Consider the following 26,823-nt stretch of genomic DNA (forward strand, 5'->3'; position numbering starts at 1 on the left):
ATTATTTTAAAAATTTTATTTCCAGCATTTCTTTTTCACAATTAAGTGCAAACGATAAAACAACTAAATAATTAGCATAGAGAGCTTTAAAGAATTGACCCAAAAGTGAAATCAAATTAAACTTCAAAGATGAAGCTTAACAAACAACTATTTTACTACGCTTTGCTAAATAATTGTCAATGCCCAGGTGAAACACTAAAAGGATCAGAGTGTCGGAGGCCATGTAAATTATTTATTAAAGTATAAACTGTAGTTGTTCAAATGCTACTAATGCTTCTAAAAGAGAGACTAAGATGCTGAAGTTGTGGTATAAGAAATGGTATAATGTCTGTATAATGTCCTGCGTGTCACAATCAGAGCTGGGTAATTCCGACCCAGAGAGTAAAAGTCCAGACCGGGATTTTGTTTCAACCAACCAGTTAAGAACTCTGTGACTGTGACTCTTAATGCTCAACTGGTTGGCTGAAACAAAATCCCGGTCTGGACTTTTGCTCTCTGGACCTGAATTACCCAACTCTGGTCATGATGTGCATCTTCACAGTGTCAGTGGTAACCTTTCAGGCCAGTGCAGCCGTCAGCCAAACACAACCACCTAGAGGACATACAGAGAGGACCTGGACGATGGATCGGACTCGAGCATCAAAGCGTGCCAGCGAAGCAAGTAAAAGAACTTCTGTCTACATGTCTTCTTGGGTCTACAGGAACAGCACAGGTATCTACTGCCTAATGGCACCTCATTTGTGTCTAGAATCACGGCTATTTCATATTATTTCAAAAGGGCACATCTGACCCCGACAGCAGAATATTTTAACTGCACAAAATGTTTATATAAATTGTATAACATTACCTTTTTAAATTATATAGATCCACAATGGACACATTGTGACTCAGTGTATTATGTACCATCATCAGAAATGAGTCTTTCTTATATTAGAAATTTTTCTGCAATAAAAAAAGCACCTAAACATTGTCATTACTTAAAAAAATAATTCATTACACATGACGTACTTCTCACATGTGTATTGCTAATGCAACCATTTTCTGCTAATTTCCTGAATTACAAAAATACATGTACTTGACAGACTGTGACATGGGTGGGACAACCTTTACATAATCAATTTTAAGTGCATTGATTTGCATATATGCGTATCATCTGTGCTTATTTATTGGCAGACTGTGTCACAAATATACTAAACAACTATCAACATGTTTGATACTGATCAGGTTTTTTTTGGGAGGGGTCCATACTGCTGCAGTTTCAGTGAATGCCCAGCAGGGAGAGGTCTGAGTCTGAGCCAAATAGCTCTTTGTATAGGGGGGGGAAGAGGGAGTGCACAGTGAGGGGGTACAGCTGCCGGAACCAGCGTAGCTTCTCAATATGCAGACTGCACAGTGATTTCAATACTGGCACTTTCACGTAGAGCTGGAAATCAAGGAAGAGGACCGAGTTATTAATGGCCACAGCTACAGCCCCAGTACCCCAGAACAAGCTATTTAAATAAAAGCAATGAATCGATACTCAGTGTTGGTCATTTCAGGTTCAGAAGTTCCAAATCCAGAACGAGATATTGTTTCTACAATCCAGCTGAGTACTCTGTGACTGTGACTCTTTATGCTCAACTAGCTGGTAGAAACAAAATCTTGGTCTGGATTCCTAGCTTCCGGACTGGATTGCAGATGTTGGTCGCATTTCACTCATAACTGCAGACGCAGAGTTTCAGCCTGGGAAGCTGACAGCCGTTTTCTGTTTGCACCTTATCTATGAAATTGTGCCAGTACTCTTTTCTGCCGACCATAGCTTAGCTTCACCTGTAGTCCCTCGCTTACCTTGTGCAGTAGGCCCTCCTGGTTGTCTCTGCGCAGGGTGTGGCTAAGCACTAGCTCCACCTCCCTCCTCATTCTCTCCACCCTGCCCCTCTCCTCCAGACCTGGACGTTCTAAGGCATACACGTGCACAGAAAAACACACAGACACAGTGCGTATAACAGCATTACAAATAGACTGGACAATGAAATATTTCACAATTTTGCCATTTAATAGGTCATTGTAAAGATATCCGATCATTTAAATATCATTTAAATCATCAGGACTTCTCGCTTGCTCACTTTCACTCCTTACCTGCGTTGATTAGTACCAGGGCACTGAAGAGCGCCACCTGCTGCTCAGTCAGACGCAGTGCGCACAGGCTGTGCGCAAAGTCAAACACTGAGGTCATCAGGTCGCTGCAGGCTGAGAGAGTGAGTCAGGAAAAGACTTAGTCACAGGGGATGTGCTTTTTCCCAAAACCGATGAGTACACAAGTTCTTTTGTGTATTTTGTGGCAGTGAGGGATTTTCAGCGGCAGAGTTTGAGGGAAGTGGGCGTGTGATTGGGCGCGGCTGGTTCACCGGCACACCAGTCACTCGACAAGACTAACGAGGTCTTCCAGTTCCTCACCAAGGGACTTGAAAAGCTCTGTGCTGGCGAACTTGCCGTCAAAGAAGACCGTGCTGTTTTCCACGTTGAACATCCGGGTCATCCTCACCAGGACAACCTCCATGGAGCCTAAAGCAGATAAATACACGTCAGAGGGCAGTAAGAAGCTGTATTTTTTTAAAGGCCTGCAGATGTTTGATGGCGGACGAGGACAGTGCACCGGTCTCACCGCTCTTGAGCAGAACTATCTGGTCGTTCTGACACAGTAGCCGGAAACCCGGGATGCGTTTGGCAAACTCCACTACGTACTGGACAGCATCCGTCAGCCTGAGGGCACAGTGCTGCCACATTTCATCCACAGACTGGGGGGGAAGATTACAGAATGGGGGTGGGTCACCACTGGTCAGCACTGCCACTCACACACCCAGTTCATGGACATTGTGGAATCAATAATCTTGTAATAAATAATATCAATAATAAAACTGACGCTTATTTCATCACCTTGCACTCCATGGCAACACGCAGACACACAAACAGGTAAGAGCAAGCTTGGAGGTCACAGTTCAGTGTTAGCCAGTGTGCAGTGCCCCTGGAACTGGGCAAGTGTGCAGTGGGCAATCAATCAGGGACCCAAGGGTGGCTTTGAAACTGCCAGCCCTGAGATTCAAACCTGTGGCCTTTAGATCACAGGAGCCCCAACACAAAGAACCACACACCACAACCTGCTCAGTTCAAAGGTAATATTAAGCTGTTGATGGTTTATCATTAATCAGACTACATGCTTTGACTTTAAATGGGCTAGTGGTCTAACAGAAATCTTTTAAGGTGATTTGTTGGTATTTCCCCCGTCATAGGATTCAGCTGGCCTAACTTCTTCTTTCGTATTTTTTTTTTTAGCTTCTCCACTGCAGGATTTTTATTTTCCGGAACCAGAACTTTTTTTCAGGAACCAGGAACCTTTATCAAATCCCCACCGCAGGAAGTCGGTCTGACTGTAGTCGGATTCAGTGGCAGTTCTAGACCCCTTTTGTAGTTCCTGTCACTACAGCATCTGAGTTGACCGTCGACGTGAGTCTCACACGCGCCAGCGTTGAAAGCTACATACAAAAGCTAACTAAAAAAATAACAAACTGAAAACCAAATAAAGAATGTATATGTGCTGTTCCCGTGAGAGGCTTTGCCAGTGCTAATACATAAAAGTAAAGGTAACCAGCCATTTTGTGAAAATTCATGCCACCAGCGCCACAGTACCTTGCTCTGGTAGGCGAGAATCTCCTCCCTGGTGAAGAACTTCCATCGCAAGGCTTGCAGCTCCTCCACCTGGTACTGACTGGTCTCCCTGTGAGATCTCAGGATGCTGGCGCAGAACTCCTCTGCAAGGCATCAAGTGAACGTATGAGCAGACGATGGCCACAGACTCGGCACGTGCACGGCGCACCGTTCCAGACGTACCCTGGCAGAAGCGCCTTCCTTTGAGAAAAGCGAGGTGACAGACTTGCGTCGGCACTCTCACCTATGTGCAGCATGGAGCTGGTGTAGCAGAAGGAGTCCTCTGGCTCATAATTCACCCTCACGTCTCCCCGGGACACCCCCAAGCCCAGCTGCTGCGGAGACGGCTGGCGGGAGTCAAATCTCGGGTACCTCTCTACTGCCAGAGCACAACAGAGCAGAAGTCCTCTGATCAGAGATAAATGTGACACGGAGCACGGCAACAGACTGCCCAGGAGGACAGAACGTGCTAGATCTAGGCGCAGGCAAATAGCTGCCTAGCTAAATCTGTCAGGGGGACTCCGGCTCTGGGCAGGACCTACCTCTTCCCTCGGACTGGCCACCACTGTCTCTCCGGCCCTGAGAGCTGGACACCGGAGATGCGCACGCCCCCCTGAAGGCCAGGGCCGCAGCCTGGGACTCTCCTTGGGAGCAGTCTAGGTAGGCGTGCATTTCTGGGGAGGTGGAAGGCAGCTCAGGCTCCACGTGAAAGGGGTAGGACGGCACCAGGGGCTGGAGCAGGTGGGGCGAGTGGTTGCGCGGCTCCTTGGTGTGGTAGGGCAGTGGCGGGGGCACCTCCCCAGGGCTGCTCTGAAGGCACTGCTGCTGCCGGTGTCTCTCCACCTCGGCGATAAGGGAGTCCCTCTGACGCTTCGACATGCGGCCGAACTTCACCGCTGCAAACGGGGGGGGGGGGGGGTCAGCACAGAGCTCACGAATGGGGAAGGCATTATATTTCAGTGGTTCCTGTAGCCCAAAAAGCAGTGCATCGTGCTAACAATGTAAAGGGTGTGGGTTCAAATCCCACAGGTCACACATTAATTGTAACCCTTCCCGCTACCGTAAATCGCTTTGGGCTAAAGCATCTCATAAATGCGAAAATGCTTCAGCTTCCCAGCCTCGCGCGCCCGTCACCCTCCGGGTCCCGCATCCTCACCATCTCTGCTCATCCCCTGGGCCACACACTTCTGCAGTCGGCAGCTCTGACAGCGGTTGCGGCTGGAGCGGTCTATGTGGCAGTTGCTTTGGCGTGAGCAGGAGTAGGACACGCTGGACTGCTGGCTGCGCCGGAAGAAGCCCTGACAGAGAGAGCTGCGTGTTTATGTACTGGCAGTGTCTGCTTGTGTGTGTGGGGCTGCAATGGCTGCAAAGGGGACTGAATTACAGCTGGCTGTTGGGGCGGTTCCTCTCACCTTACAGCCTTCACAGGTGATGACACCATAATGTACTCCGGATGACTTGTCGCCACAGATCTTACAGGGAATCACCTCGATTTGAGCTGCGCACACAAACACAGGTTTGACATTTAAGTTAAACCAAAAATAAAAATCGCAAATTTGAACACTGCAGTTCAATTGCTGCTGTTCCTCTCATTGGGCGGTCTGGCTGCAGTTTACTAATCGGCCAGCAGAGGGAGATGTACACCCCCCCCCCCACCCCCAAAGCAGAGACGTAGTTACTGCTCGGCGCGCGCTTCCCCAGAAAAAGAGGAAAACCGGATTTACAAATGTATTTTAAAAGCCAGGTAACCCAAAACGGCCAAGTCCAACAAACTATAAACTATGTAAACTATAGTTATGCCAATATTTCTATTAAATAACGACCCACTTATACACTATAGGCACCTTTTCCAGCGTCAATCCTTCAAAGTCACCATTATCAGGGAAAGAGTTTGAGATGTAGATTTAAGAAAAAGAACTTAGACGGGTGGAAACGGATGAAGAGATGATGGGTGCAAAAAATGGTATAATAGGTAAAACTGAAATTCAGAAAGAAGGGCGTGCATTGAGTAAATGGCTGAAGTGGTGTGTGTTTGTTTCATAAGAATACACAGCCCGCTACATACGTGCTAATATTATACAATATAGTATATAGAAATATATCTGATAATTACACCATGAAGACACTCTTCATATAAACCTTTAAATCTTTTTTTGTTTTGATCTGTGTTAGAGTCATGTCAATATTTTCCATTTTTCAAAAGTGCCTTTCAAAGATTGTACTCAAGAAAAGGAAAATGTCGAAGAGCAAACGAGAGATGACATTTTTTGAAGAACAAAGTACTCCGGACAGTTGACGAGATAGATAATATGAGCTACAGACGAAGGGAAAAGGAGAGAGGGGATATTTGAGAATGGAGAAAAAGGAGAGGATGAGAAGGTGTAAACCTCAGTGTCTTTTCAAGTGGTTTACTGGTGAATCTTTCATTCTGACTATCTTACTTTTATGCCACCTTTGTCTTTCAGTCCTGCTCTCTTTCTCACTCATAAAGGACAGAACTGCCAGTAATACAGCCTTTCATCTCTCCTTCAGCTGCCAGGAATCCCCATAGACCTCCCACCCCCCCCCGCCCCACCTCCCCCACTTTATGTTGTTAAATTGATGTCCGTGTGCAAGCTATTAACACACGAGAAATACTACTGATCAAAACCAGGCTGACCCAAGAATGAAGTGTAGGCGACATTTATGCTTAAACATATCCCCTACACATACTTCTCTTATCACACATGTACCGGGTTTCGTCAGCATGTCCGTATATGGACAAACGTGTCCGTGGCAAGACTTGTCTGTGTCCGTGGGAAAAAAAAAAAACTACGTAGGTTGCGTTTTTAAACATCATGTCCGTGGTTGAAAAAAAAAAACAAATCAGCATTTAGAGCACAATGTCCGTCCGGTGACCTCCATACATTCCACAGGGCTACTTTTTTGCTTCTAATGCACTGCACGACCAAATAAAACACACCATTTGAATTTTTAGTTGGACTGCCTTTAGCTTTTTTTTAATGGTGAAAATGATTCTTCGTGCTCCTGAACCATTTTTTTTTTCACAATTTAAACAAGATGAACCGAGGGATCATCATCCTGTCCATACCGTTAGGCGAGAAAAAATTAAGCGGTAACGTGGCCATCGCATGAATTCAGGTACTCCGCTAACTTCACTTTATTGCTGTATTACGTCGCGGAGCTGTAATAATGATCCAGTCATTGGCTTATAAGTATTTGCTGATTTGAATTCAAATGGGTTTTCGGCCAGGGCAGAGTATATAACAGAAACCAGGCATCATCGGGTACGATATACGTTCCCCCGCTCCTGAGCGGTTCAAACCCTTCAGTCTAAGGAAGCAATCCTGAGTTATCGCCATTAAAGTAAAAGTGGTGCAAAGCCACAAACACATTTGAGGATGTTTAGTGCTGCACCAGAGAGCTCCCCCCCCCCTCCCCCGATTTGGAGCCATGCCACCCCCACAGAGAGGCCCCCCTAAGGAGACTCTCTGCGGTGAACATGAATTAGGCAAAATCACCATATGAACGATGAGCTGCAAGTGCATGAAAACAAGTGTGCATTAAAAACTGGTACAATTAATACTATTGCTACTATGATAAAAGCACTGCATGCAGGAGCCTTGGTTTGAATCTCACTGCTGCAGTGTTTGTTGTAAAGTGGGGTTATTAGTTAATCGGGGTAACTTGTCGGATTTAAGGTACCACAGTTTAAATGGACTTCATATTCGTTCAATTACATTTTTCCCAGACTACCTTAAATCCGATAAGTGACCCTGATAAGCCAGTAACCTCGCTTCGTGGTGCAGGCCACAGGTATTTCTCCTGCTGTCCAAAGACATGCAGTTACACTAACTGGTGTCTACAGATTCTCTTCGAGTGTGTGCGTGCATTTATGTGCTGTTCAGAGGACTCCCCAGGCTATACCCTTTAAGGGGCCCGAATTAGTGGAGGCCACCCTACCAAGAAATCTGATGATCATTTCACTTCCTCCAGAGCGCATGTGATTCAGGGGCCCCGGGCAGCCAGCTATTCTGCCTACAGCCAGAGCTGGCACTGGGGCGAGCATACTGAGCAGAACATAATATGTTTATTGTCATTGCACATGCAGGGAGACACTTTGTAAGTGCCCAGGATATACCTGTGCTCTGTGCTGCCTGGGGTTTTACCCCAGGGACCTTCACAGGCCGGGATAAGTGCCTGAAGAAGAAAGGTGACAACATTCACTGCAACGCATCTCCTATTACTATGTTTACTGGAATGTTCTACATGGCATTTAACTGTTAATCGCCAACCTCCGCACATCAATCCTCAGGCCCGCAGTTGGCAGTATTATAATTGTTATTATCATTACAGACAATCCTCTACTTACGAATTTTGTATGTTCCGAACGGCACTTCGTAACTTGAAACGTTCGTAAGTCGTTATTCAGCATCATTGTAAGCGGATACGCAAGCACTAAGAACTAGGATGCTGGGAGTACACACGCTACGCTGCTGTGCGGTGGGAGTAGCGGCCAGAAGTCGTACTGGGCGGAATTGGCGTGCAGGAGAAAAAAAGGTGTTGCAGACAGGAAACGGGAGCCCAAGGAACACAGTTTGGACTTACGATCGGCTTTGTTCGTATGTCTGAAAGTTCGTAAGTAGAGGAGCATCTGTATTATTATTATTATTATTATTATCATCATCAATACTACTAATAATCATAATAATATAAACAGAGGCTCCATAGCACTTCATAACAGTCTAACTGCTTCTGCAGCCCTGTTGAACTGCTCTTAATTTCACTTACTGTATCATATGCAGGGTGTAGCTAGAAATCCTGGGGCCCCAGAGATAATGTCACCTGGGGCCCCGGAGATAATGTCACCTGGGGCCCCAGAGATAATGTCACCTGGGGTCCCAGAGATAATGTCACCTGGGGCCCCAGAGATAATGTCACCTGGGGTCCCAGAGATAATGTCACCTGGCGACCCTGCAGGGTTGCAACTTTCTGTCCGAAGAAATACAGGCCTTCCTAAGTGCCGATCATTTTTTGTATTCAGGGGCCCCTTTAAAGTGCTGGACCTCCTGAATCTGTCAGAGTATCCCTGCCCCTCCAACAATATTGATTATACTTGTATAAATGACAGGAATTGTGGATCTGCGATATACCTGTGAGTGCTGTTTCTTTTTTTGGGAGCTTGTGTGATATGTTTTGTGTGTCAGTGTGTCAGTGTGTGTGTGTCACCGTGTCAGTTTGAATGCCCTAATTCTGGGTACCTCGAAGGAACTTCTGAAAAGCAATACAGGATATATAGCAGCGTGCGGTGAAATGTGTTACATATAGCTCTATTAATTTAAGGGGCTAAAGATTTGGACACAGTCTAATTCCACGTGGATTTGGGTATTTGAATGGAAAATTTGTGATTCAGGAAACATTGAGTCAGTAATAAACGTTTGTGTCTGTGGGAGGGGTGGACTGGGGGGGGAAGCTGACAGCGTCGTATGAATGGCCAAGAACTCAGCCTTGCGTGTTTGCATGCGAGCCGTCAGAAGTCAGGCCGAGGCGGCATGTGCATACAAAGTGAAAGGTTGCGGGTCGCGTTGGTTTCCTGTTGTTTTGTGGGTGAGAATCAGAACTACTAATGCAGGGAGCAGAGACCACTGCAACTCCCAGCGCCTGTGTGCTGCTGGGGAAGGCGTTTGGCGGTGAGGCCAACCGCACCAAGCAGGGATAACACCTCGAGTATGCAGGACGGGTCATGGGACGCAAAGGCAACACATACATCTTATACATTACATCTAATAGGGCACCTACAGCACCACATGTATGGAATTAAGCTAACAACGCAAAGGTTGTGGGTTCAAATCCCAGGGAGCGCACATAAATTATAACCCCTCGCTCTGTTGCAAGTCCCTACAGATTAAAGCATCAGATAAATGCAAATATATGTTCCCATCTCATTTGCTTCCTGAAGTCCTCGAAGGAAACTCCAACTGACCAACAGTTGTCTGAGTCGGCACCTTCCTGCCCTATGTGTTTTGTCCTTGTTCGGCCAGCAGGTGTTGCTGGCCATCCTGTTCCCTCCTCTGTAGCCCTTAGCTCTAGTGTGTCACTTTTTCCTCTTGCCTGTGCCAAGCCCCGCTGTGACAGTCAATGGTTCTCCTTGCCAAGATCGGGGAAAAAAGCTCCAGGAGACGAAACCGTAAAAGTCCCCCAAAAGTTATATACTTTAAATATCAAAGTTCATGAAAGATGGATCAAAAAGAGCACGCAGTCTATAGCAGACATTATATAAGAAGAGTCAACTAATGCTCTCACAGACAGGAAGGTTGCAAAGCCCCTGGTTCAGTTAAGTTCATGCTTTCACGCTGCTCTGGCCACAACATCCGCCCGCAAACTGAACCGGCCGCCAAACTGGCCAATCAGCTGGCAGCAGAACAGGCTGATGTCACGCTGGGGTGGTGACAGGACTTTGGGAGGAAGACCTGTTAACATTATGGTAGGGTCATGGAGTGGGACAGTGACCAGTATCTGCTGCGGTTCGTGGGGGTGGGAATGTTGTGACACCTTTCATGGGTTAAAAACCTGGCCCGACTACAGCAATAACTCAAAATACCTCTCCCTGCTCTGTGCAACCAAACACACAAATGCACACAGCATAAAAGCCCAATAATCACATACAGATATTCGCTTTGCCTATTTAGGAGCATGGAAAACGATACAGCCATTACTGAACAATAGATACTTAAGGAAATCACCATATGTATTAGTCTGGGTAAACGACGAGACCCAAACATTCTAATGGTGGGTGCAGAGGGGGATCTCTACACCACCGGTGAGGGCACGAGAGAGCGTTGCAAAATCACGGTTTCAAACTGGTGAACATCGAGAGACGAAACCTGAGGTAAGCTTTCAGGCTGCCAGCGCGAGCACCCAGGGAGGCGCGAGGGAATCGCCGACGTAAGCGCGCGACGAGCAGTTTCTGCCTGCAGATGCCAGTCAAGAATAAAGGAGGGAAGCGGCGGGGCCCCGTGCACTTAAGCACATCGACAGGCGCAGCTTCCGAAACACATAATTCCGCTTCCAGGGTTTGGAAACCATTATCATAATAATAATAATAATAAAGACCGCAATTGAGAGGTAGAAAGGAAAAAAGGTGACTGAAGAAAGGGGATGTGAGGAACGGATGAGGAAAAGGCAGAAATGCAAACGGAAGCAGAGTTCAGAAATCTTTGAATACAACCCATTTCAGGAACTTACTGACTACCGCTTATCATGTTCTATCTTTGAACTAAACCACACACAGATAAAGAACAAATATATACATATATGTGTGTAAATATAGTTAGGCCTATACATGCACTGGTATCTCTTCCAACCACATGCTGATAAACAAAAAAGCAGTTATCTTTCCCGCTCTCATCTGTTATCGTTCTCTTTTATATATCTGACCAAAATCAAATGCTAGTAGATGATAGTCAGACAGACGCTACCGACAGAGAAGCAGACAGAAACCCATAATGTGCTTTCGCGTTCCGCCGCCGATCTGAGATGAGCTCGTTTCTCAGCAGCAAGAGAGCGATGGAAATGGTGTAAAGGCGACTCACACTGCATCCGTGTCATGCACCAAATAAGCGTGCATATCAGCATTTTATTCTGTTGCACGTGATTAGTAAATTAAACAAAAAGGTTTGACACCACAGCAAAAGTAATTCTGTTGATAAGACTGATTATCTCTTTTCTTGATGGGTGAAAAGCTGAGATAAGACTTATAGAAGCGTCTGGGAGACACACACTAGTGGCCAAAATTGTGGTGACAGTTCTAGTTTTTAGACACTGCAGAACTTTTTTCCAGTTACTCCAGCTACTTATTTAATCGTACAATTTATGATATTTGTAAACATCCTTGTGTAATAAACATCATTTATTATTCATATAGTAATTTTTAAAGCGTAGCACCAAATGATAAATGGAAGAGAGAGAAAGAAACAGACGTGGGACCAAGTTTGAAGATAACCCATCAAGCAATTTATCGATCGAACAAACAGCTTAAAAATATCATGGGTCTCAAAACTATATGAAATGTTCACAGTCATCGGCTGTACAGACTTCTCTAACTCAGCGTTTTTTATTCAGAAAAAATTCCCCTACCAGCACCTTCGTACTGTAGACTGCTAGGAAACCTCAGTCTTCCTCAGGCGGAAACATACTCTGCACTCACGCACAACACACGCAACACAGCACAACACAGCACTACATAACACAACACAGCACAACACAAGACCTTCGATTGGTCTAACACCTCGTCTAAATCTGAGCGGAGAAGGCCTTAAATTTAAAAAAAAAAAAATCAGCCCTGGATTTTGGGGTCCTCCACGATGAACTTTGGCAAGGGATGGGGGACTCCCCCATGATAAGTTTTGCAGGGGGGGGGGGGGGGGGGTGAGGGGTGGGGGGTTTAAACAACATGAATTTTTGCCCAGCTGTTAAATACACCGGTAAACTGCGGTTTGACGCAAAACGTAATCACTTATAAACAAATGAATGCTCTTTTAACAAATCACGTAGCTCTATTTAAAAATAAAATAGAAAAACAGTTATACTCAGAATAAGCATCTTGCAAAACGTGTGCAAACTCAAAGAGATTTGATGGAAATCAATACTTTTAAACACCAAGTTTACTAAAAATGATGGGTTTTTGGCAGACAAAAATAATATGTCAATGGAAGTTAATATGAATTATATAAATTACAGAAAAATGTAACTATTTTGTTAAATGTGATTATAAGAGTAGTAGTAATATTTAGGCCTAGAAGTTTACGGGCGACTAAAAATGTAATTTTTTTTCTTTTTAAAGAATCTGAATTTTGGACGCCAACTAATCTGTTAATTTCCGGTCAAACTTTTTTAGGTTAATATAAGAAAAACAAACAAACTGACACTGTCGCTCAAAAGTGAGCTACACCACAGGAATATTTCATGAAAGCCGTATAATATTTATATACATTAAAAAATAAATTATTAATAAGCAAATGTTTACGGGCAGTGTCATCAAAGAGTGACATATGTGATGGTTTTTTGGTGTTACTTTGGTCAAAAATAAATCAAGGTAGTAGATCTGACCTGGAAGAGCATAAATCAGAAAAAAGCCAAAAGAGTTTGGTTTAAAAAAATAATCGCTGATACTCTACAACTATAAAAGATAGCTGAAAGTACATACCGCTCGTCTAGTCCCCTCCTAGAGAATGTGTGAATTTTGATTTTACTGTTCTGACAGTGAAGTGAGATGTGAGGTTGTACCTTTGACTGCAGTGTACTTTGATGTCGATATCCACATATGCGCTGAAAAAGTTCTAGTCTGAAAATTACACACATATACACACACAGACACACGTAGGCCCATAACGGCTTACAGCTAATTACAAGCCTGCCGCGCATTCATATCAAAGTGTTTCCGTAACATTGACTGTTGTGCCTACATCTAATAATACAATCATGATGATTAACAAAAAAAAACGTGAAGTGTGAAAACTCGTGTGAATGATTCTGCGGAGAATAAACGCTGTTAGTCAAAATAACAAACACGAGTAAATCAAACAAAGCCATTTTTTCGTCTCCCTTTCGCGTTTTACTCATCTACTGTTAGTGATACCTCTTCTCAGACCGGTAAAAACATAGCCTGTTCACGTAAACAAAGCCTGTCGAAAATGTACAGGTTTTTGCCATAAATCGTGAACATGCTAATGGAAGTGAATATGAATTATATAAAGTACAGAAAAAAAAGTAGATGAAGGAAATGTAATTACAATCAATGATTATTACAGTGGACAACAATGCCTGTTAGGGTGGACTCGCACTACAATTAGGCGACAGTACACACATTCCTTTACACGAAACACAAGTTCTGCTGCTGTTTTCAACTGTGGGGAATCACTTTTCTTAGGTGTTCTGAGTGTGACTGTTCTTATTCTGATTGTGATGTTTTCTGGTCATGTACCATAATACGCCATGAAGCCAGCTAACCATCTAACTTTTCCAGATCTTTATTAGATGTTATGGAAACAAACCCTATGTGACTGGATTGGTCAAACCACAATTTTTCACTGTCCTACTGTCCCGTCGAAAGGTGGCATGACGATGCCCATACCCCCCCCCCCCCCCCACCAGCTTCACCCTGGGTTGTTGAGATGACTATAGCCAGTGCGTCCAGTCGATTACCACACCCTCAACACCTGGCACCTGTTTTGGCCAGGTTTGGACAAGTTGAGTCTATGGTAAAGCTTTCTCCTGAAATGCGGGTCGTGGAATTAGAACGAGGCCACAGACCTGAACGGTACACTGTGTCTAATATTAGCGCAGAAACGCCGCAGTAAACCAGTGCATAAATACTGCATGTAGACATAGTTACAGTGCTGGCTCCAGGGCTGGAGCTTTGGCAGTGAGAATAAATGTGCTCACAGTCATCGCTGAACAGAGCACTGCTCAGGGCCAGTGCTACATCTCCTGCGCAACTGGAAGCTGCAGCAGCTGCACAGCCAGGACCACCCGCACTGGTGCCAGGTTGCATGCTGAACTGGTGCATGTGGAGGCACTGTGGTTGCCCCACCTTCCCGCCCACACCCATCCAGCATACGCAATTATTAAGCCCTGCTTTTCTCCCTATACTCTTGCGTTGAGTGGTTTTGCGTTGCCTGCGTTTCACAAACGTCAGTCTTACCTGCAGCTCTGTTACCGATGCACTAAGCCTCCATCCACTGATGGGCAACAGTATTTTTCTCAATATTTGCTTTGGAAACACAGTAACACATACAATAAAGATTGGCAACACTTTACTTAAAGCAGTTATACCTTCATAATGCATTATAATGAATTCATAAAATATTATAAATATGGCTATAAATATTTATACAAAGGCATAACATATTACAGTCATGTTTATCATGCATTATAAATGTTCACAGCTATAATGCACTATAAATACCTTCAATGCATTATAATGGTCAATAATCCATTATGAAGGTATTTATAGTGCATTATAGATGAGGGCATTTATAATGCGCAGTGAACATGGCTATAATGTGTTAGCCTTTTGTATAAATATGTATAGCTGTGTTTATAATATATAATACTTTATGAATATATTATAATGCATTATGAAGGTATGTTTAATGCAGTTATATGATTGCTTTAAGTGAAGTGTTACCTCAGGATCAGCTACAGAGCTTAAACATGTCAGACACACAGAACAAAATATGAGTAATAAGGGTGATTACTAAGGGATCGGTGATTTTTCAAATGATCATGTTCTAAATTGACTATCAAAATTTGATGTGCATCCACTGGCACAATATTAATGTGCGATTTGTAGCAACACTGGAGGCCCGATGAGACATCGTGAGTGGGTCTAAAAGATCTTATTTATACAGGAATATTTCACCTCGCACAGTGGTTTTGCAAATGAGTAATGTGGGTGGCCAGCAGTGAATGTCTCATAGCAGTTTTGAAACTGTCAAAAGAAAAAGCTAAAAAAAAAAAAACAAAACACAATCCCGAAGTCACGTCAAACTTGTCATCTCCACTGCAGATATTGGTTGTTTGACATCAGATACGATTTGGTGCTGGCTAACCAACTAATGTTAGAGAAAAATACAGGAGACGTTACATCACTGGAGGTCTCGGAGCTTTCGGTTCTTTGTATCTCTTTGCTAATTCTATTAATCCCACGTTTCCATATAAGGTGACATCTTCATTTTTAAGGACCTAAATACATGTACTCCTCTGAGTGAATGAAGCAGAAATGAGTATGAGGCAAACCACAGATAAAGAAGCGTTCAATGAAAATACATTTTAAATCGGTAAATGAAGAGGAAACGTCGGCACATATCGTCCGATACATTAACATCAGCTTCAGATGTAAAAACTAGTAAAACTTACATAAGAAACGAATCACTAATTCACTAGACTCACTTATTTGTTGTGCGTAGATTTCAAACTCATCTCTTATTTCTCTTTCCCAGAAGTTCAGCCTGTATAAAACTTTTAGCCATTTTTAAAAAAGGCAAAATTAACTGAATTTTTAAAAGCTGAAGCACATTTTCCAAAAGTAAAACGGAATCCTTTCCAACAAAAGTAACATCTTTATGTCTTTTTACATTGTATTGATTTGTTGTGATGATTATTGATATGATGATAATTGTACTTACTTTGATCGATTCTGAAACCCAGAACTACGCTGCATGAAAAACTGAGACAATTGAGGACAATTCAGCGGAGATGTTTGCACTAAGACTGTAAGGCCAATGGAAGCAGATGGAACAGCGTAAAAAAAACAAAGAGCTAGATGGATGTGGAGTGAGTGTGACTCTAACTGAAGGACAAACATGGATAAAACCGAACGTCATTTCCATCATTTGGTGGTCAGAGTATTTTATTGTAGCGTATGGTTTCAAAACTGTGGCAACTGTTACCAGAACATCGATAACACAGACTTTTTTCATAAATACCTTTTCTTATGCATTTTAATATAATAAGAAGTGCAACCATTCTCCGGGGCCTATCAAACCTGCATTCCCGGTCCACTTTCAGCATAAGCCAATAGTGACAATTCATGATATGAACTGACACATGCCAATCAGAGGACAGCATGTTAGCGATGCTACGAAGCTACCATGGTGTAAGATCATCTAAAACCAATCAAATGTTGCACATTTATAAATAAAAAGATTCAATTGTGCTTTTAAACTGCTTTCCCTCACTTGTGGTTCGTCTGCAAGGGATAGAATTCACCACTGCTTGCATGGATTTCACATAAAAACCTAAAACACACAACTTAAGGTACAAAAAATCGTTTCATTTTACAGCCAGAAAAATAATTTTATTGTTTTATAGCAGTACTTATACTGAAATTCCTAAAGAATACTTAGACAATTCAGGTCAGTCCTTTTTTAGAAACTGATGTCTGTGTGTTTGTGGTGTGTGTGTGTGTGTGTGTGTGCGCGCGCGCGTGTACGTATGGGAGTCAACGTTTCAGCACATCAGAAGTTTGTGTATTATTAAATTATCACCTTTCATTGCACACATCACACACCCCCCTTCAAAAGCTGGTTTCCGACAGCGCACAAGCAGAGCAACGCAGAGAGTACAGACGCAGAGTTCGTGTGAAAAAACAAATGCCTACCTCTCATCTCTTGCCGTTCTCTGCGTTCCTTCCCCGTCTGTCTCAGTCTCTCTTCACTCGTTCTCGCTAAACAAGGGACGCCCAGATAACACCAATTTGCCTTAACTTGTGCCTCTTTCCGCTCCTACCGCACTTTTATTTCTGTCTCTCAGCATCTGTGCTGAATATCCCACATGCATGCTTCACCCAGGTACTTTTTGACTTCCGATTTTCTCCCCTCTCAACTCTAGCTCTGCCCCCTGTCTTCCCAGCACCTGACTGTTTGCGTTTGACACTAACCACACTCAGCGAAACACCTGCCCCCACGCCGACCTGAGTCTTTCCTTTTTTTTTTCGCTCTTCCTTAACACCTGACTGACACACAGAGAGTACGGCCAATACGACACCCCATCTCTAACTTTTTTCAGTCTGTACCCAACTGAGCAGTAATAGACAGCTGGCATCCTGACCACGCCCACAGTGCCAACTGACATCTTGTCGGGCCAATAGAAGGACCCTGGTAGGACAATGGATTAGAAGATAACAACTTAGACAGACATTCTTCATAAAAGGTTATTTCAAATTTACTATAAAATGCTACATAGAAACATAACAGATTAATATAAAAATACACCATATATTTCACATACAGGACATACAGAGGCCTGTTTTGTTCCAAAAAGAAACTCTAAAATGTGTCTCTCCAGCATTCAGTCTTTTAATCATAATGCACTAAATTCTTCCAAAACAAAATGTCATTGTGTACCAGAATACCGAATCTAGGAAATTAAAAAAAGCTTCTAAAGGCGAATTTTCAATGAATAACAATACCAGTGTCGTTGAACTTGTATTGATCTATATTTAAAAATATGAAAATATGAAGAAAAACAAATTAGAATAATTAGTATTCAAACTCCATCAAGTCAAGGCAGTTTAAATATCACAAAATGATTAATAATGGGTTTTGTTATAAATAAAGGATATACAGGCCTAGCTGAATGTAGGACTCTAAATGGAGGCTGTAAACTCAGCATCTTTTGCGGAGACGGAGGAGGTGAAGTTAGACGAGGAAGCAGGTGCAGATCCGCTATCTGCGTGTTGGCCATAGCGGTGGCTTCCAATAGGCACATCGCAGCACAGCACAATAATAGACTGCAGGTGTGTAAAACCCTGGGTCTATGCCAGCATATACAGTACATACATGCGTCCTGTTCAGGGCCGCGCTGCCAGAGCATAGGATGAAGAGCCCCTCGCAGACATTCACACAGCTATGTTTGCAGGCCATATCTCTCCAACACACACACACACACACACACACACACAGGTTTGCAGTTATCTTTGTGGGGACTCTCCATTCATTTTTTTATGTGGAAAACTCAAATCCCAACATGACGGCCCAACAATATGACTGCCCAGCCCTGACCTTAACCATGAGCAAGCATCAAAATACGAGACCTTTGGCATTTTTAGTTTTCCGATTATATTCACAGGTCTTTGCGGGGCCCTGAAAAATGGTCCCCACAATGTAATATAAACATTTTCCACACACACACACACACACACACACACACACACACACACACACACAAAGAAGACAGCTAGCAATCAGCCTGCACTCCAAAGTACAAGTCTGCTGCGTTGACTCTAAACTCCTTGATCTGAAGAAATGAACAGGTCGAAGAACTACGACACAGACAGAGCACAATAAGTCTGATACAAACTGCATAATAAACAAGGTTAATAAATATAAGAATCTACTCACTCAAATGTGTCTTTTTGGGCACTATGTTTCCTAGGACAGAGAAAAAAATCGATTAGGTGTATTTTTTTCCGTAAGACACGGTTTTGATCATTTCAAACAGCATCTACCGTATCTCCTCGTAGATCTCAGAGTCTCGCGGACACATCGCACCGCACAATATCACAGCCCAGCCAGTCCACACGGACACTTTCAGTCATACACACGAGTTGCTGAACGATCGACTTTCTCTCTGCTGTCAGAGACCCTTTTCACAGAGGCCCGCAACCCTGCTCTCTGAGTACGACCCGCTGAGGAGCGGGCGAGTGAAAGTCAGTTTAGCTGTTCATGAGGGACAAGTGAACAACACAGTTCTCACAGATATAACAGACTGAGCAGTGCAAGGATATACATGACGCACGGAAGATTGTGAAGGATATACGCAATGTTCACACTCATCCACATGTGCGCCAGGGAAAGGCTAGGATTGACCAAGAGAGCAGTGACAGTGAATCTTCCTGGATCTACCGGAGTTACAGTAAACCCTAGACTCTACTGTAAGACGTCCGGTACGACATGTGGCATCTCCGCGAATCCCCCGCAATACAGCAAGGGGAAAAAACCGCCCGAGATGGAAACAGGCCAAATCGGTCTCAGTTCAAGATATTCCAATTCCAGCACTGAGGTAAGCTCTGCCCAATTTCAGTGGTGACGTGCCGCATGGGTAACACTGAGTGCGGCATCTTTTATTTAAATATATAGCTAAAAGGGAAAGAAACAGTAAACTCGGACGTACAGTCACTGACAAATATGACTTCATATAGAAGAGACCAGCTGAACTCGAAAGACTAATAAACCATAAAAACCTATGACTAATAACTTTCTTTGAAGATCTATGAATAATATAGGTTGAATAACACACACATCTATACAATGTATATATTTAAATATATAATTCTCTCCTTGTTTATTTAGTATAAGTTTTACATCTATTTAATTTGGCATAAATTGTGTACTTTTTTTATTGAGGAAAAATGCAGGTTTTATTTTTAGCGATGTTAAACAAAAGGCTTAAATTGACCTCTGGTGTGGTTTGTTGGGAACATACAGCACTTCGTGTTTATACCATTTATATCATTTAGTCTTCTCTGAACCGGTAATGAGGTAGCAGGGAGAGAGGCCATGCAGCACCTGGCAGAGAAAGATCTGGCTGAGGCCTACAGCACCAGCCACACTCAGCTGGTTCAGAGAGAACAACAAAACTCCCATCTCTGGAATTTGTTGTTGCCTCAACACAGCCCAGTGCAGTGGTTCTCAATCACGTTCCTGGAAGGGGGGGCATCAGAACCGAGAACCACTAGCCTGCTGACTCCTGTTTCCACTATGGTGCCATGGAGTAAGAGCCGGAGCCGAAAAGGCCCCGAAACGCAAATGTAACGCAGGGTTCGATGCGAGGGCAATCGGAGTTCCTGTGACACAACGTTGCGGAGAGGGCGGCGGTCCCACGGGGGGGGGGTTCATCAGATACAGAGTGGAAACACGGAGCGGAGTGGGGACAGCGTGAGCAGACCTCCGCCTGCCCGCAGGTCTGAGAAGGCTTCATCTGGAAGAGGGGCATACATGGAGGGCTCGTTTCCGCCATTTATTTTTAGTTCGATTTGCGTGTCTAGAAATTTAAGTCAGACAAGATAAGTATCGACGGGGTGAGGTGCGACTCACTCACCTTTTGTCTTCGACTTTGAAGGTCGATGTGGGTTTTTTGTAAAGCCAGTTTTGCTTATTTAGCGGAACGCAAAAGTGAGCGATGTTGCAGAGACGCACATGGAAACACGCTGAAATGCGAAGAGGTACCAGCCCTGTGATCGCAAACACGCACATACAAACAACCACATTTTAATGTTTACTGACAGTGTTAAATATTTTACACTACAAAAAAAATCTACAAAATCAAAAGCGCAGGAATCCTATATATAGGATCACATAGCAAAAACAATTAAAAAAAATCTGCTTCTAATCCTAATCACATATTAAATTAAGTCATAGCAGAGAACCACATACCTAATACACAAACATTGTTCCTAAAGAATTTAGCAGTAGAAATAGTACGCAAAAAACTGGTTATTAATACTTATTACTTTTTATAATCTGAGATCAGTTCTTGCCTTCGTAACCTTAAGAATTTCTTTTCGGTCTTGCATAAACCCTTCTTAATGAAAGACAAGACCAACTTGACACTGCTTCAGACACTGAAGCACCTGTTTAATGGCACCTTTTCAACGCAACATAAAGCATCAAGAACTCTCCGTTATTTTCCGTTGTATTTTACTTAATATTATAGGTTCCGCTCTTACGGAAAAAAAGTTCAGAAAAAATGACTGATCTGAGCAACTGGTATAGGGGTATGTATTTCAAAATGATTCAGCCGTAGCGGTTTATCTGGTGTATTTTGTATCCCAACGGCGCCCCTCATGGCTGTGTGTCAATGCGTCATGGAGCTTCGAGCAACTGGCCAAAGGGAGCGTACAAGTTAGAAATTAGCTTTCGGGTGAATGTGCAGAACGCAGAGTCTTACCTACATGTAATCTCAGTTACATTAAACGAATCTACTTTTTTGTTCATACTGTAAAACATCAGCTTAGAAAGAGCGAACTTGCGAATTAGTTTATTTAAACGCATTTGATTCAAAACGTCAACAAGGCTGCAACTCATTCAGCCTCTCTGCATATTTAAAACTTAGCGATGGACCTAATTTCTGTTCAACGTCAGAGCCCGCACTTTTCCAATCAATGCAGATTTAAAGCTCTGTGGGCCACTGGTTTCATCGTACAGTTATTGGGGGGTGAGTCTATATTCATGTTCTACGACTTTTAGGTTGATATTGGTTACGACCTGATGATGCGATACTAACTAACAGGTTTGGATGGGGGGGGCAGACATTTCTGAGCACCTCTGCTCATCGCCTCCTTGCTCATGTTCATGTTGACGCTCCGACCTTTTCTTTCAGATGACCACAGAACACAGATAGCGTTTCACTTTGTGAATCTCTCTCTCTCTCACACACACACTCTCTTCCTTTCCTCTGCTTTATTTCCCTTTGCTAAAACAGCAGAGGTTTCGCCGTAGCATTCAATACATGAGACCCTCAGCTTTCTTTCACTTTCTCACAACCAGTTCAAAAATACATGTATATTAGTGCAGAACGGTGCATAGAGTTAAATACACAAGTAAATCGAAGTAAAGGAGATGCAAAGGTGTACTATATGTATTCAAAAATCACCAAAAAATGCTATTAATAACCACTTACACAAGCCACAAAAAAAAATCTATCAGAAAAATGATAAATGCAGTCTTGTAAATAGAAATCACAAAACCTTATCACACAGTTGCTCAAAACACTCAGATTTCTAGTGCTTTCATAACTGACCAATGAGGTAGCAGCTGTCCTCTACTGTGCTGAGTGACTCTTACATAACAGTGAGACTTAGAGGACCCCAACTGCCCCCACAGGGAGTCCACAGAGAATGCCTGACTGAATCTCCTGCTCAAACTACTCTGATTAATGGTTAACTCTATCTTGAGCTACGTTAATCAGTGCAGTATTTTCACGCAGGAGAAAAAAAAAATTGAATACTGTTAACATGTCGGCAAGTCAGATGTGGCAGCTGCATTTCTGCAGTGTGCGATTTCAGAGATTCAAAAAGCAAGGGGGAGCACAGAGAATGAACAAGACGGCTAATGAGAGAAGCGTGTGTTGAGATGAAGACAAAGAATAACATACCAGTGGAGGGGGGGGGAAGAGTTACAATCTTCAAAAGTGTGTGAAGAATGATTAGAATGCACAGATGAAACGGAGCATGAGTGAAACAGCAAGTGCGGGGTAAATGTGTCGACGGCGGGCCCTGTGCAGTGCCAGTGCAGCGGTTTGCATGAAGTAACCCGCCTGCTGGGTGCCACAGATTCTGCCAGAGTCTCACATTAGCATATGTGTAGGTTCCAGACCACACAACCATACTGTACCCGGGGGTTGCAGGCAGAAACCTTGGGCCCCCTTAAAAACTGTCACCTAGGCCCCTCTCCTGAGCTCTGCCACTTTCAACCAGGAGAAATACGGCTCCCCCACAGTACAATTTGCTGACCTGGGCAGGTTGTGATTGTTCATGATATACTGTTCCCCGAGTGCTGGGCCCCTAAATGTGCCTGGGTATCCAGGCACCTCCAACACCCCTGACTCTACAGTGCCAGAACACACACTTTGTAATCACTGGAGGCACCAGTGAGCAGTGCTGACATCATCCCCTCTGTCCACACAGAGGGATGGCGTATGACGACACTCACGATTACTCACAGTCTCTTGGAAGTCTGCGTCTGGTTGCCAAATCTACAGCCTTCTGCCCTCTTCATCCCTCTCAAGGGAGAAGCAGGGGCTTAGCAGTCAAAGCTGAGCTGCTTCTGTAGTTGCTCAATCTCTGACATTAATTCAGGCTTCCTGTCACTCCCATGACTATTATTCCTGCTGCTTTGGGAGCAAACGGTCATGACAACACTGTGAGGCCAGAAGAGCCGCAGAACCGGAGGCAGGATTTAGACACGCTAATAGTTAGACTCGACAATGACACATTAAATAGGGAACCAAAGTGCAAAGAAGAATAATATTTCAATATAAAACACTCTGAACCAAAAACCACCTTAAAAAAAAGCCTGAGAAGGAGTACAGAGAGGGTAGAAAAAGCTACAATAAGAACTATAAAATCATGTAAAGTGAGCCTGAATGGCATTCTCTTCACTGAGACATCCAGCCTGGGGGGGGGGGGTGGTGGCAGGGAGGTGAGAGGAAGTCAGGGAAGCCCTTTAAATGTGCACACTAAACGAGGCTCAAGGTGGTGAAAGGAAAGGAGGGGAGAGTGCAGCAGAATGAAGAGAGATAGGGACAGATAAGCAGAAAGAGAGTTTCGATAGGCAAGAATGAGACGAGACACAGAGAAAATAAGACAAAATAAGATAGAAGCAAGCGATACAGCTGCCAGCTACAAGCAAGAATACATAGATATTAGAAGTAGACAATAATATACAGCTACCCAAATATATACTGCATTCATCAGTTACTATTGTAATGCAATATACTGTACTTAATGTACATGTAATTACATGTAAGTAGTGAGCCACACTAAAAGTCAAATATGTGGTCCTGGTGTTACATAGTTACACACTATTCCACCCAGGTTCTGTTTGTTAAATAGGGTACCATGGTGAGTAAGGGTCTCCTCTAGTAAACCTGCGGGTTGCTGTTTCAAATCCCAGAAGAAACCAGACCTACAAAATATAATCTTCCTACAGGGTATTAAACCCTTCCGCAAGGTATTAAATGTAAACATAATCAGAATGTCTTCCAGGTGGACCAATGGATGAAAAGTATAAGTTTGTCTTAACGTAGAAATGCCAGCTGAGCCAAGAGTTTGTGCGGTCGACAGGGTTAAGTACCTCAAACCTTTTCGGGGGAGTAAGCGCATTTAACAGAGCATTGTGTTTCGTTGCAATAGAGAGAGGACCAGTGCAACACTGCACACAACATTACAGCTGATTCTGATGGCATACAAGCAGTGCAGCAATTCTCCGCAGCTATTTGTGGTAATTCATGGTAAACCATGAAACTATTCATTTACAATCATCATTACATCATTTAAGGCCTCAGGTGGTCAAACATGAGATATATTTCATGAAATAAAAATGTCAGAAATAACATATAACTGCAGTAAATATGACTATCTCAAAACCAATATTTTCACATGGTAACCTTATTGTATATTATTTTAAATATTAAATGCTATTAAATCAAACCATCGACTATATATAATTCTTAAGCAGGATACTATTCATTGTCAAAATTAAATGACGGTTAGCAAGTAACAATTTTGGAAATTATATAGTGGATTTTGCTTTGACTTCAGTTCAGATTTTTTTTGTTTACATATCCACTAATAAAACTGTATGTCACTGTAAAACAGCCCCTTTTATTTATAGAGGTCTTACTGCACAGTGTTACTGTACAATGTTTCAAAATGTCACAACACTAGGGCCTGAGGTCTGCCTTACTGAGAAGAAATCATTGTTGTATCAATACAGAAATACTGGTTACAGAAATAGCAAACAAACAAACAAACCAATAACAGCATTAAATGCGCCAGTAGTATTATCTACATATTTTTATATTGGTTAAATGTTAGGAGCTTATGTTTTGTTACTGTTATAGACGTCACCCACCAGAGATTCGTGTAAGAAAGTACCTAATTTCACAATTCTCACCTCTTTTGGAAGGTGCCTCTCTGTTTGTTGGGTTCGATGATTGTGAGTCATTTTCCATTACTTTCCTTTAATCGCACTGTGCCTCCGTGTGAATTACTCACTCTATATAAAACACACATTTATATTGTAAGTATTTAAATTCTTATTGACATGTTCTAATAATAACGTTTAGGAAGTATTTGCTAGCTAGCTAACTAAACAAACTATTCATCTTTACCGCAGTTCTAGCGTCCGAGACTTCGCAAACATTTTAATGTGTAAACTGCCATTTTTTCGCTAGGGGTGCGCACAAAATAATGTTTCCCCCCACTTTGTCGGTGTCCTTTTTAATTCTGTCACGCTCTTTCACTCTCTGTCACTCAGTCAGTCACCCCCCGTTTCTCTCAGCCAGAGGTAGTTGGACTCTAGAGTCTTTGCTAGGGAGGGAAAAGTAGCTGATTGCCGAACACGGGCAGCCCGTAACTGCACCATTCCCCATTATAATGATTTGTTACAGAAATGTGATGTCGCAGTGTGCAATGGGGTTGTTTGGTGTCACGGGTGACACCCCGTGCATTAGGTTTTTATTTGTTTTTTCTTCTTATTACTACAAATAAAGTCAGAATCGGTATTAAATGTGAGATGTTTTGTTCCTTTGGTGTTCAAGCGCATAAGTAGGACTCCTTATTCCCTGACATGACATGTGCCGACAATGCAACTTTACACCGAAAGTAGGCTTAAATTCAGAAGGTTGAACTAAAATAATGTCATATAGAAACACTGGAAAATCCTGCATTCCTGTTTGCATAGAAAGTCTCTGACACGTATAAATGTATGTATCTTATGTGGTTGTGCGTAGGTTTCTTGCGTGAACTGGCAGTTACTAACAGAAATGATGAACTCGATTTTCGGTACAGATTACATGTGTGTGTGTGTATGTGTACCCTGTAAAGGACTACAATTTTTATCCAAGGTGTGGTCCTGCTGTGTGCTCCGTGCAGTCTGGGATAGGATCCAGCCCCCTGGAATCCTGTTTAGGTTAATCGTTAAAAATATGGATGGACGGATGGATGTTAATGTCATTAGGAATGTGGGGTTAACCTCTACTCAAAGACGCCATTACGTAGTAGTAGTAGTAGTAATAATAATAATAATAATAATAATAATAATAATAATAATAATAACAATAATAATAATAAAAACATTTACAAAAGCCAAGCAACTATCTGAAAATGTGTAATGTTATTATATATACTAACTCCATATTTTTCCATTTCATTTAGTAAATTTAATCATCTATTTTATATCAACAGATGTTATTTAATCAGGCTCTGTGTAACAACAGGTATAAATAGTCCAGATACTAGCGGGAAAATTAGACGTCCTGTAAAATGACAATGAAGTGACGGTCTGTATTAATTCCACGGCGATCTGCATGATAAATCACGTTAAATGGCACATCCATGGAGTACGCGAAAATGTGCGAGTCTGCGTGTAGGTGGAGTGATGTTTAGAGTGCTTTGTAGAGTTTCGTAGAAGAGCTGAAACGGAAACAACACCGGTCCTCGGAACTTCAGAAGTCTAGCAAATTATAACAAAGAATAAATATTGCAGGTAAATTCTTTAGTGAGCTAACAAATGCGCCAATGTTAAAAGAGCCTTGCACAAGAGACCCGTGGATTAAAACAGCCTGATAACTGAGGTAGCGTGGTTACTTGTGGTTCCCTGTGAACTTAAGTTCACAGTAAGCAAAGTAACTGACTCGCCAGTGTTTTACGTGTAATACTATTGAGGCGCACTTCTATTAAGAACCCTAAACCTAAAATAGCATGCGTAAAATTTGTGATCTTATATTCTGGAACAGGAACAACGTTGAAACAAAATCCATTAGTGTTCTCGAAGGTCCATACTTGTAACTAGCCTTACACAGTGAGGCGGTGCGACTGACTGTCTGCCCTCTGTTAGGTTGGTCTGCAATATT

At 42.9% G+C, this 26,823-nt stretch overlaps 1 protein-coding gene across 6 annotated transcripts; it reads right to left on the reverse strand.

Moving 5' to 3' along the window:
• On the reverse strand, positions 1-25,254 carry rorc (RAR-related orphan receptor C). Of its 6 annotated transcripts, XM_049026388.1 has the most exons (15): positions 25,081-25,254; positions 24,864-24,965; positions 20,287-20,419; positions 18,588-18,617; positions 7,826-7,884; positions 5,097-5,182; positions 4,841-4,982; positions 4,227-4,580; positions 3,929-4,063; positions 3,667-3,788; positions 2,645-2,777; positions 2,437-2,544; positions 2,119-2,229; positions 1,828-1,937; positions 1-1,423 (listed from the first exon to the last, which is right to left on the reverse strand). In XM_049026388.1, the coding sequence occupies exons 2-15, from the start codon at positions 24,919-24,921 to the stop codon at positions 1,259-1,261; spliced, it is 1,746 nt and encodes a 581-aa protein (XP_048882345.1). In that variant the 5' UTR covers positions 24,922-24,965; positions 25,081-25,254; the 3' UTR covers positions 1-1,258. The 6 variants fall into 6 exon arrangements, with proteins under 6 accessions (XP_048882345.1, XP_048882346.1, XP_048882349.1 ...); XM_049026389.1 differs by lacking the exons at positions 7,826-7,884; positions 20,287-20,419 and adding an exon at positions 16,847-16,912; XM_049026392.1 differs by lacking the exons at positions 7,826-7,884; positions 18,588-18,617; positions 20,287-20,419.
• Positions 25,255-26,823: the final 1,569 nt, after the last annotated feature.

The sequence above is a fragment of the Brienomyrus brachyistius genome, chromosome 9 (genome assembly GCF_023856365.1).
Source record: "Brienomyrus brachyistius isolate T26 chromosome 9, BBRACH_0.4, whole genome shotgun sequence".
In the NCBI taxonomy this organism is placed as follows: domain Eukaryota; kingdom Metazoa; phylum Chordata; class Actinopteri; order Osteoglossiformes; family Mormyridae; genus Brienomyrus; species Brienomyrus brachyistius.

Coding starts and splice junctions, on each gene's coding strand:
- rorc (XM_049026388.1), bottom strand. CDS start 24,921: ATGGAAAATGACTCACAATCATCGAACCCAACAAACAGAGAGGCACCT. Junction 18,618..20,286: donor TTCAAAGTCGAAGACAAAAG/GTGAGTGAGTCG, acceptor TCTCTGTCCTAG/GAAACATAGTGCCCAAAAAG. Junction 5,183..7,825: donor CCAGGCAGCACAGAGCACAG/GTATATCCTGGG, acceptor TTGTGTGCGCAG/CTCAAATCGAGGTGATTCCC.